This window comes from Papio anubis, chromosome 8, assembly GCF_008728515.1.
Source record: "Papio anubis isolate 15944 chromosome 8, Panubis1.0, whole genome shotgun sequence".
NCBI lineage: Eukaryota > Metazoa > Chordata > Mammalia > Primates > Cercopithecidae > Papio > Papio anubis.
In genome coordinates, this window is record NC_044983.1 from 74,335,604 (window position 1) to 74,354,924 (window position 19,321).

Genomic DNA, 19,321 nt, shown 5'->3' on the forward strand with positions numbered 1-19,321 from the left:
CTTGGAGTGTGCATTTGAAGAGGTGCAGGGCATTCCATTCATGCACCAAAGTGATTCTTTGCTTGTTGAAGTTTAGAAGTAATTTAAAGAAGTAACCATGCAAAGCAACCACTTTGAATGACAGCATTGTATATTGAATATAAGTTCTGTAATACAGCCCACTGAAGTTCAAGTACTGCTGTAGCCACATAGTAGCCTCACAATTTATATAATCTCTTTGAACATGCTTCCACTTTAAAATGGGAATAATATCTTCTGAGATTTGGGGGACATCAAGTAAGGCATGTGTAGTACCTGGCTTCATATTTGTCTTTTAGTGGCTGTTTGAAAAATAGTGGATGTTATTACCTGCATGTACTTTGGAAGCAGCTATTTACAATTTTAGGGTACTCTCTCCTACTTTGCCATGCAAGCAGAGTAAGAAGAATTTCCACTAAAGTTTAAGAACCTCTAATCTGGAGGCATTTTTTTAAAGTATTCTACTGTTCATATAACACAACACTGCTCACTTGTGAAATTTAAAGATTTGGTTAAAGCTCTATAGAGAGGGAGGGAACTATGCTTTAATGAACATCTAAATCCTAGCTTTGGAACATATTAGCAGTGTCACCTTGGGTAAGTTACTTAGGGGTTCTTTGCCTCATTTGTCTTATCTGTAAATGGAGTTATTAATGCTATCTATTTCATAGGATTATTAGGATAAATAAATTTCTATGGACAAAATAGAATTGTACTTGACATGGAGTAAACACTATTATTATAAATGTTAACTTGCAGTGGCAATAACAGTAGTAATAGTATTAGCATCAACTATCTAAATGTTTATATGAATTGTACTTTTTATCTCATAACCTTTCTATAAGTGATCATTTTATAAACAGTGAGACTCAGACTTACTGTCACGACACTGTAAGTAGCATTGACATTTGAATCTAAATTCATTTGCATTCCCAAGCCTCTACTTTTAGTGTTATATCATCATCATTTAGCTTTCTAAACCTTCTTTGATTCTTAAAGTTTCAAAACGGAGACTCATGGATGATCCAACCAGAAGTCCCTCTGATTTCGGATAGCCCAGGCTGTGCAGTTGGTAAATTAAATCTTTAAAGGGAATATTATATTAACTCATTTATTTTAGTTGCTGCTTTTTAGAACTTTCATAAATTGAGTATTATTCTTTAATGTGACTAGCAAAAAATTCTTTTTTTAACTACATCGTGTATGCTTAGAATAATAATGAAACTTGTGTGTTTATTTAACAGTTATCCATAACCATTTATCAGAACATATGTTTTGAGGGAAATATAAATTTAAACTGTTTTTAAAAATGTGTCTTTCAGAATAATTACCTTATAAATTTCATGTAAAGCATATATACATATTTTAGTTGATTTTATTTACTATCAGAATAGTGTTAGTAAGTGCAAAATTCTTTGGTTTATCTTTAATATTAACTGCTATTTGCTTTCAGATTTAAAATAATTATTGGGACTTTAATCTTTTGAACTTCTCTGAAGGTTCTAAGTATTCTTTCTAATCATGTGAGTAGGTAATTTGAGAAATGCATGCTCACTGTTCAATACTTTTCCATTATTTTTTCTTTTTTTCATAGAGCTAATGTCAAACCTCGAAATTCCACACCACCTAGTTTGGCAAGAAATCCTGCCCCAGGTGTGCTTACAAACAAAAGAAAAACGTATAATGAGAGCTACATAGCCAGGTATGTTTAGCTCTGCTATTCTAATAACTAAAATAAAAATGAGTATATGATAGTTTTCCAAGGACAATATACAAAAGTAAGTAACAAGCTATTTGTAGAAAAGCTGATTTTTTTTCTTTTAATATGGCTTTTAAGATGTACAGCTCTGATGGATTTGGGCAAAGTAAACTGAAAACCTTCCATAAAGGATTAACCATTCTACATGCCACTAAGAACATATGTGATTTATGGGAGGAGGTCAGAATATACACATTAATAGTTTGGAAGAAGTTCCAAACTTCATGGATGACTTTGAGGGGCTTAAGACTTCAGTGGAGGAGGTAACTGCAGATGTGCTGGCAAAATAGCAAAAGAACTAGAATCAGAAGGGAAGCCTGCAGATATCATTGAACTGCTGCAATCTCATGATAAAACTGGAATGGATGAGGAGTTGTGATGGCTCACGCCTGTAATCCCAGCACTTTGAGAGGCTGAGGCAGGTGGATCATCTGAGGTGAGACTAGCCTGGCCAACATGGTGAAACCCTGTTTCTACTAAAAGTACAAAAATTAGTTGGGCGTGGTACATGCCTGTAATCCCAGCTACTTGGGAGGCCAAAGCAGAAGAATTGCTTGAACCTGGGAGGCGGAGGTTGGAATGAGCTGAGATGGGGCCACTGCACTACAGCCTCGGTGACAGAGCGTGATTCCATCTCAAAAAAAAAAAAAAAAACAAAACGGTTTCTTGATATGGAATCTACTCCTGGCAAAGATGCTGTGAACATCGTTGAAATAACAAAGGATTTAGAATATTTCATAAACTTAGTTGATAAGGCAACAGCAAGGTTTGAGACAGTTGACTCCAATTTCAAAAGAAATTCTACTGTGGGTAAAATGTTATCAAATAGCAGCATCACATGCTACAGAGAAATGATTCATGAAAGGAAGTCAATCGATGTGACACACTTCATTGTTTTATTTTAAGAAATTACCACAGTCACCCCAACCTTCAGCAGGCACCATCCTTGATCAGTCAGCAGGAATCAACATTGAGGCAAGACCCTCTGCTTGCAAAAAGTTTACAACTCCCTGAAAACTCAGATGATTGTTAGAATCTTTTAGCAGTAAAGTATTTTTAAATTGTGTACATGTATACATTGTTGTTTTAGACATAATACTGTTGCACACTTTAAAGACTACAGTATAATACAAAATTGTATATGTACTGAGAAATCAAACAAATTCATGTAATTTGCTTTATTGCAATATTTGCATTTTAGCAATGGTCTGGAACCAAACCAGCAGTGTCTCCAAGGTATGCCTCTACATACCTTCTTTATAACATAAAAACTTTAATATCATGCAGCTGTCTTGTACAGCTATCTGTTCTCCACAAAATTAATGCATGAATTTAGTGAAATTTTCAAATGAAATTCATGCATCTTGACAAGTTGTTTTCAAAATGTATACGAAGCACAAAAGCCTAATATTAGCCAGGACAAGTTAAACAGAAAAATGTGTGAATGATGTATGAAGCCACAGTAATTAAGATGTGATACTGATTAAAGAATAGACAAACAGAACTCTATCAGAGTGGGGTGGTAAGCAAGAGACCCCAACCTCATAAGTAACTGGAAATTTGCCACATTTCAGAACTAGCAGTACAGATTTGGGAAGTGGGAGTGCTGGGGCTATTGGACATCCATCCATATGTAGAGAAAAACTTTCTTCCTCATATCAAGTATAAAAAAAATCAGTTACATGTGAACTAAATTAGGCCTAAATGCAGAAAGGAAGGCTATCCAGATTTTAGAATAAAACAGAAGAAAGTCTCATTTTCATCTGAGTTAGGAAAGGATTTCTTGAATAATTTAGTGAATGCAAATTGTATGGCAAAAGATTGATATATTTAATCCTATTTAAAGGAAAACTAGTGCTGTAGAAAGCTCCATGGATAGAATGAAATAGCATGATAGCTTGAGAGAGAATACCTACTATATACATAAACCAACAAATTATTGTCTAGGAATTGTGGGGAGTTTCTACCAATAAAGTTTTAAAAAACCCATACAGTAGAAAATGGCTTTGGGTTTTGGTGGAAGCAGGGGATAGGGAATAGTCAGTTCACAGTAGGAGAAATCCGAATGGCAAAAATAACACAAACATATGAAAAGATATTCAGCCTTACAAGCAATCAGGAAATGTACATTATATCAGTGGTAGGCTACCATCCATTTCACTCTCATCAGGTTAGCAAAACCAAAAAACTCTTCACAGTACGAATTGTGTTAGAAAATGTAAGACACCAAGAAACCTCATATACTACCATTGAAACTATAGATTTGCCAGCCATTATGTAAAGAAATTAGGCAATATCTAGTTAGGTTGAAGTTTTGATATTTATTAATGTTGGTATGTGTGTTGAGTTCCTTGAGTGTGTATACGCTAACACTGAAATGACCTTTTATTTTTTAAAATAGTTCTTACATATATTGTTGGCAATAAAGCTGACTTATTTCCCCTTGGTACTCTTTCTTGATTGGGGTTATGTCTTCTAATTCATTAGTGGGTCTTCTTTGTGGTTTAAATAAATTATGCTTATGCTATAAATTTGCTCTCAATATCTAAGAGTATATTTCTTGATGCAGGACATTTAGCTTTATTTTTGTCTCTTTTAGATCCCTAGTGCCTTTTATTAGAAAATTCAGTGTTCATTTGTTTGTTTGTTTTTGTCACTCCTAAATTGCTTGTATGAAAGATGCACTCAAACTAGGGAGCACCTAGAATTCTTCAGTAACTACCTCTGTGGATATAAAAAGAAATTTATTTTTTCCAGTAGTGTCATGCTTATAATTGTCCTAGCAATGAAGAGTTCCTTTTCTGGGGACTTTAAATTAAGTATCATGTTCTCAGAAGAACACATGCCAGGAGGGAATGTAAACATATTTCTATAGGAATCAAATAGCTGTTCTTCCAATTAATTATTTCATCAGTAGAATCTGGATTTCTTTAATGACTGACATTTGTGATAAAACCTTTATAATCTCAAGCTTTTTGCTCTAAAATATTGTTACAGTGTATAGTTCATCTAGCATCTATTTTACCTTTATTACTGTTTTGTTAGTAGATAATAGAGACCTCCCTGTGAGGGCATGCATAAGAGTTTGTTATTTATTGCATTACAATAATTTAATATCATTAAGTAATAAAATTAAAGTAAATACTAGAGGTATCACCTCACAGTCCTTGTGACCAAGGAGAGAGACTTGAAACCTAAGGATCTCTTTATCTTTCTTCAGGGTTGTGTTCTAGTTTTCTCTTTAGAGATGGGTTTGCAGAAAGGACATCATAAATGTTCATTCTGCTCCCAGTGTAGTAAATTCCTAGCAGAAAGAACAGATGGAAAGTGATGTGATTTGGATTTGTGTCCCTGCTGAAATCTCATGTCATATTGTAACCCTCAACGTTGGAGGAGGGGCCTGGTGGTAGGTGATTGGATCATGGGGTTGGACTTCCCCGTCGCTGTTCTTGTGGTAGTGAGTTCTCACCATATCTGATTGTTTAAAACTGTGTAGTACCTGCCCCTTCTCTTTTCTTCTTCTGCTCCCACCATATAAGACATGCTTGCTTCCCCTTTACCTTCTGCTGTTGCGACTTTAATTTTCCTGAGACCTCCCCAACTAAGCTTTCTGTACAGCCTGCAGAACTGTGAGTCAGTTAAACCTCTTTTCTTTATAAATTAACCAGTCTCAGGTAGTTCTTTATAGCAATGTGAGAACACACTAATACAGAAAGCATGGCTACATTTAGTTATGATAAATTCTCATAACACAGATAAATATAATGTTAAAGAAAAAAATGTTAGAATTATAGTATTTACTAACAAGGATTTTTTTTTTTAATTTGGACTAGAGGAATATTAAAAATGAGATTAAGCAGGATAATTGTTATATTTATGCCCTGTTTATCCAGGGTTATGGGTTGAAAACTACTGATATGATCTTTATCTTTTCATTTTTTCATTACTTTTTTAGGCCAGATGGAGACTGTGCATCTTCCGTTAATGGTGGAAATATTAAAGGCATTGAAGGAAATTCACCTGGAAACTTACCAAAATTCTGCCATGAATGTGGGACTAAATACCCTGTAGAATGGGCGAAGTTTTGCTGTGAATGTGGCATTCGAAGAATGATTCTATGAATAGAATCTCAAAAAAAAAAAAAAGCCAAGTTCAGAGTTTATGATGATTGCTGCTTGGACAGCTAGAGCACATCCTTTAGTTACTTTGTGCTAAAAATACTCAAAATACTATTTCCAGTAATTTTGGAGCATCATCTTTTGGCTATATAATGTGTGTGTGTTTATATGTGTATATATACTGTATATAATAAATATCTGATACCCCAGACTGTGTCATTCAAGGAAATACTTACCTGTCAGAAAATAATTTCAAATGGAACAATTAATTTAGGTGTTACTTTTCTGTTGTTAAAGCACATTAAGTACATTTCCACAAACTCTCATACTCTAGTGCTTAGCCCTTCAGGCTTTAGGATAATTATAACTTTCAGCAAAAAATTTGAGTAAACATTTGTATTATTGGTGCCTATCTTCAGATAGTATCATAGTAGGATAGATGCTGAGAATTTTGTAATTGAAGAGAACGGTTTTAGTTACCATTAGGTGTGTAAGGTCACTCCTGTAGAGCATGTCAACAAATTATTTTATAAATCTTAAAAACTAAGAGAAAAAAAATCCTCTATTATGTAATTTAAACATCCTACTTGTTTTGTAAAAATGTAATTATGCAATTTCCTTTTCAAAAACACAGGACTAAAAATACGAATCTATCTTATTCTATTTATAACAGATTTTTTTTACTTCTGTATGTATGCGTTGAACATATTTTTTTACTTCCAATTGTTTCTAGATTTCACTTTTTTCTTCCTTTTCCATAACCCATGAAGATAGTTTTAATTTGCTAGTTCATTTTTTGCTGTATTTGAAAATGAATTATTTAATATAGAAGGCACTGAATTCCCTGCAAAATCTCACGTTTAAAAACATGTAATTGTATCTGAATTTAGAATAAATTATGCTAATGCATCTTAAAACAAATAACCTCACCTAATCATAATAGTTATGGTAACCTAATCATTAGTGCAGAGCATGCAGATAAAAAATATATGAAATTTTTTTTTTCTTGAAAGTAAATGTAGTTATGAGTAGGTTAAGAGAATATCTAATTTTCCTACTCATATTTTCATCTTTAGCGTTTAATGTTGAAACACCATTCACGTCACAATAAGGACCCACTGAAAATGTATTGTTTTAATGCATAACTGACATCTAATTAAACATACACACAAATTTAATTATTTTTTCTCTTTAACCTGATCACGACACAGCTCTTAACCATTGTCACTTTCAGTATAGCATAGTAGTTAGTAGTAAATTTCCTTGATGGCAGTAATTCTGTAGTAATTTCTATTCAATCAAACCTAAGAGAGCTTTGATCTTACTGTAAAGGTACAGGCAATTTTTTAATATAATTCCTAGCTTTTTGTTTATGATTCTGATCAACTATAAGACACAATGTAAAGATTTCTGGCTTATAATTTCTCTAAAACTTATTAGCTTTGTTTAGTTTGGGCAGGAGTTATAAACTTAATAGGAATTGTCATTTTACTTACAGTTTCTTTCCTGATTAGTTATTTTTTTTTCCCTCAGTTATCTTTATTCAGTCATATTGGTCAAAACAAACAAATAGTCCATCAACTAAAATAAGCTGTAATGAATTTAGAAGACGAATGCACATATTACATTTCCATTTAAATCACTTGTGTTACAAATCGTACGAAGAACTTACAACTTTTTTTTTAAGTATTTTTTTAAAACCACAATGTTTTGTCTGTTCAAAGAAAGGTTAGATGCTTGGCACACATTTGTTTCTCACTGAATTTTACAGTAGTAAATAAATGTTATAATGTACCATATGGAGGTGAGTTAGTAAGAAATCATCTAGTTCCAGAGCCCAGAGATTATAAACAGTAGGTGAAATAGATTTATGACTTACGAAATATGTTGTGACAATATATTTAAATGCATTTTTACATTACTTGCATATTCTCACATTGATTTGTGCAATAGTTCAGTTTAAAAAAAAACTTCCTGTGCATCATGTATTTTATTTTTATTTATTTTCACAAGTATTTGACACTATGGTAGAATAAAAGATGATTGTAAGATTAAAAGTGTAAAAATTGCTTGTGTATTCTGAAATGTGTTAGGTTGAAAAAGTAAGATGATTGTGGTGACTTATTTCTTGTCCACTATATGTTGGTTTTTTTTGTTTTCTCACCAATAATGTCTTCATATTTAAACCTATTCAATAAAGACATGAAGCATAAAAATGCTAGTTCGTATTCACTGATATCTTTTAGTCATATAGAAAGATAGGAACCCAACAAAATATAAATATTTGAAATCAAAAATACAGATTTTTACAAATAAAAAGCTCTTCATTGGCTGTATTCTTATGCCATCAGCTTTTTAAAATGTGTTACCATTTTACTGAAGTGTTTTCTGACATCAAAGTATTAGAAATGTTTTTGTTACAAGTATTTTAAGGCATTATTTTCATAGACAATATATTTAACAGTCACAAACGTTTGTGATGTCAAGGTTAATAGGAAACATCGACGTTTCTAGTTAAGAACTATACAGTTTAATGGCAAAAGTTATCTGTGATGAATATTTAGTATTTTAGACCATCATATTGAAAATTAAAAAGGAATTTAGTGAAAATTTCAGATTAGACATGTTTAATTTTTTCCTTAGGTTAAAGGTGAACACTTAACCATGAGTAGAAACTCTGGAGATGAAAAACTATTAGAACACACAGATAACAAAGAATCATCACAATGCTTGGGTATTTATTTTAATTGAATGTGTATGTATTTTACATGGTAAGTATTTTTTAGTATTGAGATAGGTTGATTTTTTTCAAATGACTGTTTTATTAAATAGAACTGTGGAGAAATTAAAGCCACAATAATTTTTATTTTCATTTAGAAAAATTTCAGTTAAATGTTACTCAATGCTCCTTATTTTAAACACAGTTTTACTTAGCCTGTATGTGAATTGCTTTTTAGCCACTAGAGGGTGCATTTGGATAATTATTTCATAATATTACTGGCCTATTATTTTTAAAGGCTTCTCAGCAATATACATATGATTTTTTGACAACACGAAATTACAGAGATTTATAAGGGTAGTTTTATTTGTTTTGTTGTGATTTTAATAATGTGTTTATGTCTTAGAAATTTTGCCCAGCTCCACTGGGGCACGAGGATTGCAGTAATTGTTAGAGATATTTAATAATTACAATTCACGATATTTTGTTAGCAAAATTATGCGTCTCAAGCATATCACTTATGGACATTACATGGGTTAGTAAATGCTCCTTGAAATATTACTTTAATATTTCATCTTAGTTCTACCACAGTTTAGTAGGTTATAGTCTCATTTAAGATAAGGATCTTTTTTTCCCCAATCCTCTGATCTAATTTAACATTATCTAACACATGAGGGTATGATCTATTTAAGTAGGAAGCTAATAAGTGGTTAGACCAACTACTGTAAGGTGCACAAAGCTAACGCTTTGTACTTACCATTGAATAACGCTTTTATGTGCTCTTTCTGGTTATGCAATGATGGGGATCGAGAGAATAAGATGTGATTAAGTGTCTGCCCTCAAGTTGATACAATTCATTTGGAGAAACCGATACCTAAACAGACAATTACAACGTGGGACAAAAATAAGTGATTTATTTTAACGGAACTTTTGTTTATCATGAAGGTACCAACAAAGTGCGGCAGAAATATTAAAGAGGGAGCTTCTTAGAACCATAAATTATACAGCTGACCATGTCCCATTTTTCTTTTCTTCCTTGTGCCAATGCTTGGGAGGAAACCAGAGTATGAACAAGAACTATTTTACCTTCTAGTGGAGAAAGGACAGTTTGCAGTGGAAAGAACGTGTACGTGGTCCGTTTGATCTGTAAAATGTGAATTGCTTCTGTAGTCCTGAGGACTGAGGAAAAGAGATGTTGAGTAAAAGTTACTGATAATTCCAGCTGTTCAGTCTTACCTCACTTTTTCCTCTCTTTCTTTCTCTGCCCAAATACCTCTACTTCTGTACCTACTTTAAATTTGCAACAGTGAGGCTGGGGATAGGAGACAGCCAGTAGTGCTGAGTACTGTCAAGTACAGTTAACAGTGAAATGCTGGTTTTTACTCATCAAATAAGCAATCTTAAATTATCATAAAACTGAAAACCTGAGGCGTTAAGATGAATGCCCTTATGTGATAGTGGAAATATAAATTGATGATAATTTTTGAAAAGGTCAACTAAATTTATGTTAAAAGCCTTTAAAACATTTGTGCTTCATAACCTAGTAATTTTATTTCTAAGACACACTTAGGGAAATAATCTGAATATAGGAAAATATTTATGCAAAATATGATAAATAGTACTGTATAGTGGTAAAGTTGAAGAAATTGGCCATTATAGCAATTTTAAATAACTTTAATGGCATAACAAGTTTGTTTTATTGCTAATTTTTAAAAAGCAAATAGGTTACTGTTTTTCAAAGTTAATCATGTTCATCTGCCAATATTTAATCTGAAACTGCCACCTTTTACATTGTTTTCTAATGTTCACAAATGTCTTGTGATCTAGTTAAGCTAGTTTGTTTTTATAATAACTGTATTGCTGAAAATGGTGTATCAATTATAGGTATAATTTTAATGAAATTATTGTTCCTAATGTCATTCAAGAGGACATTCTATTTTTTTAATTTTTAAACTTTTATTTTTTGCTTTCAGTAAGCATTTTGCACATTTTAAAAATTTCAATTTTCAGGATGTGTAAGAAAAATATTTTTCTAATACTGAAATAAGCATGTCTCTGGTATAGAAATCACACCCTATGTGTGATCTTTAACTTAAAAAACTAATCAAGAACTATGATCTAATATGATACACAAAACTAGTCTTTGCCCATCCATCTGTCCCCTTTCATAGCCCCATTGTGGGACTTTAGAATATGTTTCTGTACATATCTCCATATCTACAAAGAATTAAGATGCCATATATGTTCAGAAGTTATACATGGTAGAGAATTAATTAGCTTATCCTTGACACATAATACAAAACACCAAAAGCAATATAAGTACAAGACAAGCAAAATAGAGCATTGTCATTAAGGTCAAATAGTAGAAAAACAATCACATCATTTGCGTTTGATGCATTGGAAACAAAGTAACTTTATAATTATTATGTGAACAGTTTGCAAAGCTCAAAAGGTAACAGCACAGAGCCATAAATTTGATAAGGTACTTTAAAGATAGCAATCAAACATATAAAAATACTAACTCCAAAAAAAAGAACTGTAAAAGTGGTAACCATAAAAATAGGGAGGAATGTATGCATTCTTTCTAGATAGTCTTTCATTTTCCAAAGGAAAGACTTCTATAAAAATATAGAATTCCAAATATATATATATATATATATATGAAAGCTGTCAACAAAGTTCAAATCTCTATAAAGAGAATGTTTTTCCTCAAGTTAGTAAAGTTTGGATTCATACATTTTCTAGAGAAGCAATTACAATCTTCATGCTATATATAGGAAGAAAAATAGCTTTTAATTATGTTTGTCCACTCTTTTATTCAATAAACATTTAGTGACTATTGTGCGACACTGTTTTAGGTGCTAGAGATATAGAAATAAATCAGAAACAATCATTAGCTCTGGAGAACTAAACCTAATGGAACTGGATCTTTCACCGGCAACCTTAAAATTACCTCCCTTTGTACTTAAGTTGAAGCTCAACTTCAAACTCTGACATGCTTGGCATCTTGTTGAAAACAAATAACAATCTACCTAGTTTGCCACTGGTAGCACTTTGGAACTATTAACTATCTACTGATGAAATTAACTTTCATAAAGGATTATAAAAAAGTTTAGAGGGCAGAAAATACTAATGGGTAAACAAGTACTGGTCAGCAATAAAAATAGCATCAGCCTTCTGCTTTCACAAAAGCCAAGAAAACCAAGAAAAAAATTATTATTGAGTATATACAGAACTGCTGGAAAGAGATCATTCTATACATGTAGTACATATGCAAATATCATATATGAGGAAGTATGAGTTATGACACAATCATTAATAACTAAGCATGCCAAATCAGTCATCAGGTTTCAAAGAATCATAGCCTTCTTTCAAGAGGTCCCACCAGGTTTTAAGGAAACATGCATTTTCTGTACATTTGAAGACAAGTTCTTCCACTTGAGCTGATACTGTAGATGTGACCTCAAGAAATTGGTTAATGAAAATACTGCATCTCTGATCTGCATCTCCACTTTCTCTAGCAGGTCTACCATTCGGCCGTTGCTTGTGCTCAGACCTGGCCAGCCCAAACTCACTGGACATGTGGGGAAGATGCTGAAAGGCATCTGAAGATGAGGGAGAAAAGGGAGGTTCTGGGGGCTGGTGAAGAAACCCATAACTCCTCAAGGTCGGCCACGGGGAAAAGCTAGGAGAGCTCAGAATCCGACCAGCAAGAGAACATTTTAAAACAGGTTTTTTTTTTCTTTCTCTTTTTATCACCTATGATTTTAAGAGTCCAGGTAATACAAGTAAAGTTTTACTATATAGAGCATAGAATAAAAACAGTTGATCTAAATATTTAAGAGGTATTTTGCCATGCTGTTGTTGAGCTGGGGTGAATATATATTTACATTTCTGTATATCTACATATGTATGAAATATTTAGATCTGTTTTCATATATTTGCCTATTTAAAGCTTAATTTAAAAAAAAGTTTTATTATTTTTCTTCTAATTATTGTCAAGGGGAACATTTTAAGAACTAGAAAGTTTTAAAAATATATATATTTTACTTCTCTTCTCAAATGTATAATTCTTAGAGGGAAAACTCATATAAACTCTTCAAGAAACATCAGGAACTTTAAATTTTATTTTAAACATTAATTCCTTAACTGTGATTCACTTTGGAAACATACTATTCAATTAACTATTAATTTGAAAATTCAAAAATAGGTTTTTCCGTATGTCTTACTATCAGTGAAATCAAAATGCATTTGAATAAGCAACTGGTATGCTAGAGCAGCTTTATACCCTCTCTGAGGCAGTCTATTCTCATGCCCTTCCCTTTTAGTAAACACTGTCATGTTTCTCCCTCTCATATCAGGAGAAAGACTGTTTCTCACTGATGTCATTATCAGAAAGCTATTTTCGAGGAGGAAGAGGTCTTACCACTTATTGGCTCAGGTACCATAATTTAAGTAGAAAACATTGGACAATATAAAACACTGCCCAACTCATGTCTACTAGTGAAAAATTATTTTGATTTGTGATTATTTCAAATCTAAATTATGTTTTTATCTGTAATGGGCATTTGTCATCATTATGGCTAGCACCTTTTGAAAATCCTATGTTTGGCAAATTTTCCAAGGTGAAAATCTCACTGCATCAAAATTATATCTAGATTTTATAGTTTTCTATACTTTCTTACAGTGAGGGAGTATTCATGTGACTTGGGAACTACTGAACAGGCTTGGATTCTGAAACAAGTAATATGAAATGGTCACTGCAGCCTCCATTTCCTAGTGAAGATGGTGGAGTTTAATGGAGAGACACTGAGCTTCTAAGGTAACTGTGGCAGAGCATCAAGAAGTGACACCCTTATTGCAACATGTGGCCTGTTCCCCATGGTAGCGTTTTAACTGACTGCCCTCCCCTCCAAGTTTGGAGGCTGTTCAGCCAGAAAGAGTGCCAAGTTTGTGATTATAACTTGGGCATTGTTTCTGCCTGAACAGCCTCCAAACTTGACTATCTGGCTCTCCCAGAGATTCTGTGCATTTCCCAATAGTTTTTAGTTATTATTATTATTTTTTGCTTAAACTGACTAGACTGGGATCTGCTGTTTGCACTCAAAAACTCTTCAACAACCAAATTTGGTATAACTTGTACTTTCCTTTTACAGTGGCTGTAGTAATGGGGGATATGTTAAAACCATATTTTACTGGAAAGAATATTCAATATACTGAAACAAGACAGCTTCCTTAACCCAATCATAGTGTTAGATAACCACAAACTGAATTTAAGAAGTGTGCTTTGAGTATAATTACATGCATCTTGCAGGATGAATTTGAGGATTATCAGTAACATGTATAAAATCTTTGCCACAATCTGTGACATTTAATAGGCCTCAGTAAATGTTATGAATTATTTATTACATAATGTTAGATATATGTGCATGATAGATGTTGATCAAATATTTATTTTATTTAATTCCCACTTGGCACTATTTTAGGTGCAGTGAATAATGCAGTCAAAAATCTCTGTTTTTTGAATTCACATTCTAATATATGAAGATTGAAAATAAATATGTCAAGCAAGTGAATATACTTCATATTAAATTCTGACAATACCATGGAGAAAAAGCATGGGAAGGGGGGTTAGAAGGGAAATATGAGAGAGGGTGGAAGAGGGTTACAATTTTAGATAGGGTATTCAGGGATGATTTCATTGAAAAAGTGATATTTGAGCACAGACCTGAAAGAGGGGTGAGCCATTATTGTGTATCTTTTTTTGTTTACTATACTTGTTTCTTGAATTATTTTCCTTTAACATTTAGTGCTTTCTGTTAGGGTATTCAATATGATTGATATGTGCAAATGTACAAGAGAGGAAAGAGTATTTCATGAAAAGGGTTAAATAAGAGCACAGGCTCTGTGGTGGGAGCCCAGTGCCTCTGGAATGGTATGTGCGTGCAAAAGAGGAGAAAATTAGTCATGTAACTAGCCAGCCGGATTATGTATGCTTTAGAGGCCATTCGTATGACTTTGGCTTACTCAGAGTAAGATGGGAATAGGAGAGTGACCTGATCTGGCTTAAACATATAACCTGAATATACTTTTTAGCCCCTAAATTAGTGAGATATAAAAGCAAGAGAAAATAATTGTCTCCCATTCCTCCCTAAAGTGGTATTGATCAAATTAAGTATTCTTAGCACTCAGTTTTAAGAAAAGTATTACATGGTATATTGTAGAGTTGAAGCAAACTGAGACTTTCCTCCCTCACCTGAGTGTAAAACAAAATGATCAATTTCCGTAATAGTGCCCTCCTGTCCTCTAATCTCTCATCCTTAGTCCCACTCATTAGAAATAAAGCCCTATTTGTTATTGACTTAACTACTTTGTCTTGCTTAGGATGCAAAGATTAGTCATCAATTCTGGTTTCTTATTATAGTATCTAATGTTCATAAATTTACTTTTCATTGTCATTTCCTCATTCATCAATGTAAAATAATCTCAATAGAACTTTCATATACAAGGGACAGAGATCCTTTTAGTTACCTTGAGAAAAAGAGTTTGACAGAAGGTGCATATGGATAAGAACTGGTCCTGAGAAAGGTCCTGAGACCATTAGGTCCTGAGAAAGCTCCAAGGACTGGTATATCTGTGGACCTCTATGCCTCTCTTAGTTCATCTGTCCATTCTCTGTTGCCTTCTTCACTGTGGTGTATCTTTTTTGCTTTCCTTTTCTTTCAGCTTGCCAGTGCCCAACTTAATTAAACCTTGCAACTTCTTCTCCTTTTCATTGTGATTTGGAGCAAATTCATGTGAATGTGGTTGTAATTCCTGGCATAGAGCATGTAAATCACCACATCTTTTCAAGCTGCATGACATATGTAATGGGTTATTAGCCAGCGTGTTAATTAGTTGCACTTAGGGGAGTTGCCTTATTCTCTCTTCCCTTTAGTTGGGACAGAGGAATGAGTTCACATGATTAAAGAACATGGCCACTTAGAATGCATGTGCAGAATATTAATAAAATTAAAAGAAAAATAATAGTGCAGAATCCTTTTCAGGTCATGTTGACATTCCAAGGAATGATTAACATATTTCAATAAAAAGTATTTGTTTACATTTTAAGAGTCAAACTAGAAAATTTGAAATTTGCTTGAAGTGGAAATGTAGAAATGTATCATAAATCTTTATGACTATTAATTTAGTGCTGAATTTCTTAATAGCAGTAGAGTGACAAACCCCTGAGAAATATGTATCCAAATCTTCTGATGAGGGGGCAATGGGTAATTTTAAAAGGCAAATTCAATATATCTATTATTTTTATAATACAAACATCAGAAAGTAAGTTGACAAAATCTTGGCTGGGGGGCTATGCAGAAGATAAATTAAGAATTTTAAAAGTGAGATTTCATAAAGTTCTGTTTTCACAGAGGCAAGATTTCTATTTTGCAGATGTCATTACTGTCTTTGTAGAAAATATCACTCCATAAACAACTAGAACTAATAAGTGAGTTTAATAATACTGTATCCATAGGATATAAGAACAATATACAAAAGTGAGTCACTATTATATATCAGCTATGAATTCTGAATTTGAATATTACAATACAATTTGTAAAAGCAGACATGTGCATACAAACCCAAATAAATAGTCATGCATATATCTAACAAAATAGGTGTAGAATATGTATGCTGAAAACTATAAAACACTAAGGAAAGAATTCAAAGAAAAACTAAATAGAGAAATATACCATGTTCCTTAATCCCAAGGAATAACAGAGTACAAATGCCATTTCTCCCCCAATTTAATCTATAGTCTCCATGCAATCTCTGCTGATATTCCAACAAGCTTTTTTTTTTTTTTTACTGATTTAATAGACTGATTCTAAAATGTATATAGAAAGGCAAAGCAACTAGAATAGCCAAAACAACTTTGAAAAATAAAAACTGGAGGACTCAAATGACCTAATTTCTAGAAATGTTATAAAGCCATAGTAATCAAAACTATGGTATTGGAGAAAGGATACATAGATCATCAGAACAGAGCAGAGCATCCATAAATATGCACACATAAATATAGTCTACCAAAATTTACAATAGTGCAAAGACAATTCATTTGAGAAAGTAGTCTTTTCAACAAATGGTGATGATACAATTGGATGTCCATATGCATAAAATGAAACTTGATACACATTTTAAGTCTCGTACAAAAATAAGTCATGAACCTAAATGTAAAACATAAAACTACAACTTCTAGAGCAATGCTTTCAAGTGGGAGTAACTTTTGTCTCCCAGAGAAAATGTATAGAGACATTTTTGACTGTCAGTACTTGGGGGAGGAGTTCACTGGCATCTAGTGGGTGCAGACCAGGGATGCCACGGAATATCCCACAATGCACAGCACAGTCACTGTCACACACACACACATGCCACTTTCTAGTCTGGATAAATATACCATGGTTATGTAAGTATCCCTTTTTAGAGGAGCAGAAACTTGGTAAAGGGTATATGGGAATGCTTTGTACTCCCTTTGCAACTCTTCAGGGCAATAGACGATACTTCAAAGTCTAACATTTAATAATTTCCTAATTTATTTCTGTGAAGGCATCATGTACTGTAGCAGATGTATTCTGCTCTGATGTCTTGCAAAATCACTTTGATTCTTCAATTAAATTTATTAAATGTGTAAATATTGCCAGTCATGTATTATATGTTAAAAATTTGAGACCAATAAAATATTTTCAAATGTCTCCTCTTTGAAGAAGCTTTCCTGTTTCATCTAACCTAAAATACTACCTTTCTCCACCAATCTTTCTGATGTTCTCCCCATGGAACTTTTTTCTGACTGTTTTTCCTTTTCTAAGGTGTATGCTCCATGAAGGCAGGGACTTTGTTGTACCTCCAGGGCCAGAACTGGCACACCAGAGATGGATGCTATTTGTTGAGTGAATGAATTATATGTTTTTTGTTGCATCTTCCCAGTAAGTGGTCTTTATTCAAACGTTGCAGCTTCAGTAAACCCCTATTTGGCTGTGAACAGATTAGTCTCAATCCTAGTATTTAATTTACCCCGAGTGAAAGTAACACCTTTCTCTTAAGCAGCAAGATGCATTAGTCTTTACAGTAAGATTTTTCATGGCAAAACAAAAACAAAAACAAAAACAAATCCATTCTTTTTCTTCCCTTTCTTTAGCTCTGGGGATGCCAGGCAAGAAGGAGATGATGGGGTAGATAATGGTTACTTTGTAATTTTCTGGAAGATCATGCTGGTTCTACTAGAAGACTTTTACCTACTTGATTGGATGCTCTTCAAGCTGAACTCCTTCCATTTGTGATAGTATTTGGACCGTTTGCAGAATATGTTATAAGGTTTTCTTTCCAATTAAATTTTTAGGTTAAAGTTCTCATTTGAATCAGAAATATAAGAAAATTTGTTATAAGCCTTGAAGATAGAAATTGGCAAACATATGTCCCCCTCCCAGAGGTAACAGGTGGTAGGTTATTAAGAGTTACTTGTTGAGCTGAGCAGTGGAGGCACACATGAAGGAATGATCAGTTTTGCCTGGGACGGCTTCAGAAAGAATGAGACACTTAGATTGAAGAAAAAGAATAAATCAGTAATCAACAATAAACAACCAAATTTTAATGTTGCCACTTACCTTAATTTTCTTCATGTAAAATATGAATATGAAATTAGCTCACTTTTAGAACAGTAGCTGAAGTAACAATGACCTCTCCCCCATTTAGAAAATTGCTGCCTTATATAGAAAAATGCACTTCATTCTTACCACTTTTTATGTGAAGGATGCAAAGCAAACCCCAGATTATTCCCAAGACAAAATGATGATTTAGCACCTTTCTTAAATATTAACTTTATGGGTCTATGACTGCAAGTATTTTTATATTTAGACATAAAAAACTTTTAGAATTTGTAATTATCAATACACTTACTTATTTCATTGTCTTGTCCTATGATATTTCCATAGATTCTATTATTTGGTCAGAATGAAAGCTAAAAGATGTTTCGCAACAAATGAAATTTAGAAATCAAGGAAAATTCTGCCATATAATCCTGAATGCACCCAGAATGCATGGTGTTTTTGAGTACATAAAGTTGTTGGGCCATATTGTCCTAAATTAGTTATGTTTTGTGGTCCTATCATACCCATCTTTAAGTAAATTATATTTTATTGTAGAAATGTGTTTTCCTGATGATTTAAATGGGTATTAATAACAGAATGGCACAATGCAGTTCCCGTAGACTTGCTAACTATCGTATGTCTAGCTTTTCCCCTTAGGAACTGAAGGGAAGACAAAGATCATAATTATTTTAGGGTAGATAAAACATTTCAAATGAACAGATTATTTAAATTGTATTTAAGATAAAGTACTAAGATGAATCTGGTCAAACAATAATGAATGATGCAGGCTTAAGTGCTATGAACAACTAAGGGAACATATATTAATATTATCTAGAATTATCATGGAAGTCATAGCAATTAAGGAAAACGAATTGAGATGCCACTTGGACCTTAAGCAAGACTGGCATAGAATTTGCAACATCATTCTAAGCAGTAAGAACATGATGAATGAAGATTGCACGTACAGAACACCATAAAGATTATCTGACCTACAATACAAGATACGTGTTTCTAGAGAAATATTTATATGGCATGGTAGGGTTGACAAAATGTCCTTCTTAAGTTGACTGTCAGTGAAAGT

At 33.0% G+C, this 19,321-nt stretch overlaps 1 protein-coding gene and 1 pseudogene across 3 annotated transcripts in view; one reads left to right on the forward strand and one right to left on the reverse strand.

Moving 5' to 3' along the window:
* Nucleotides 1-8,116, forward strand: part of ZC2HC1A (zinc finger C2HC-type containing 1A) — a 52,901-nt gene extending 44,785 nt beyond the window's left edge. For both annotated transcript variants that reach the window (XM_003902890.4, XM_003902889.4), the window contains 2 exons: nucleotides 1,613-1,720; nucleotides 5,733-8,116. In XM_003902890.4, coding sequence (XP_003902939.1) covers nucleotides 1,613-1,720; nucleotides 5,733-5,898 — 274 coding nt within the window. In that variant the 3' untranslated portion in view covers nucleotides 5,899-8,116. The remainder of the gene's footprint in view (nucleotides 1-1,612; nucleotides 1,721-5,732) is intronic.
* Nucleotides 8,117-8,869: 753 nt separating this feature from the next.
* LOC101005047 lies at nucleotides 8,870-14,948 on the reverse strand (annotated as a pseudogene). The gene is made up of 2 exons (XR_001905284.3): nucleotides 14,871-14,948; nucleotides 8,870-12,299 (listed from the first exon to the last, which is right to left on the reverse strand). The product of XR_001905284.3 is annotated as a renal cancer differentiation gene 1 protein pseudogene (transcript).
* Between the last annotated feature and the right edge of the window lie 4,373 nt (nucleotides 14,949-19,321).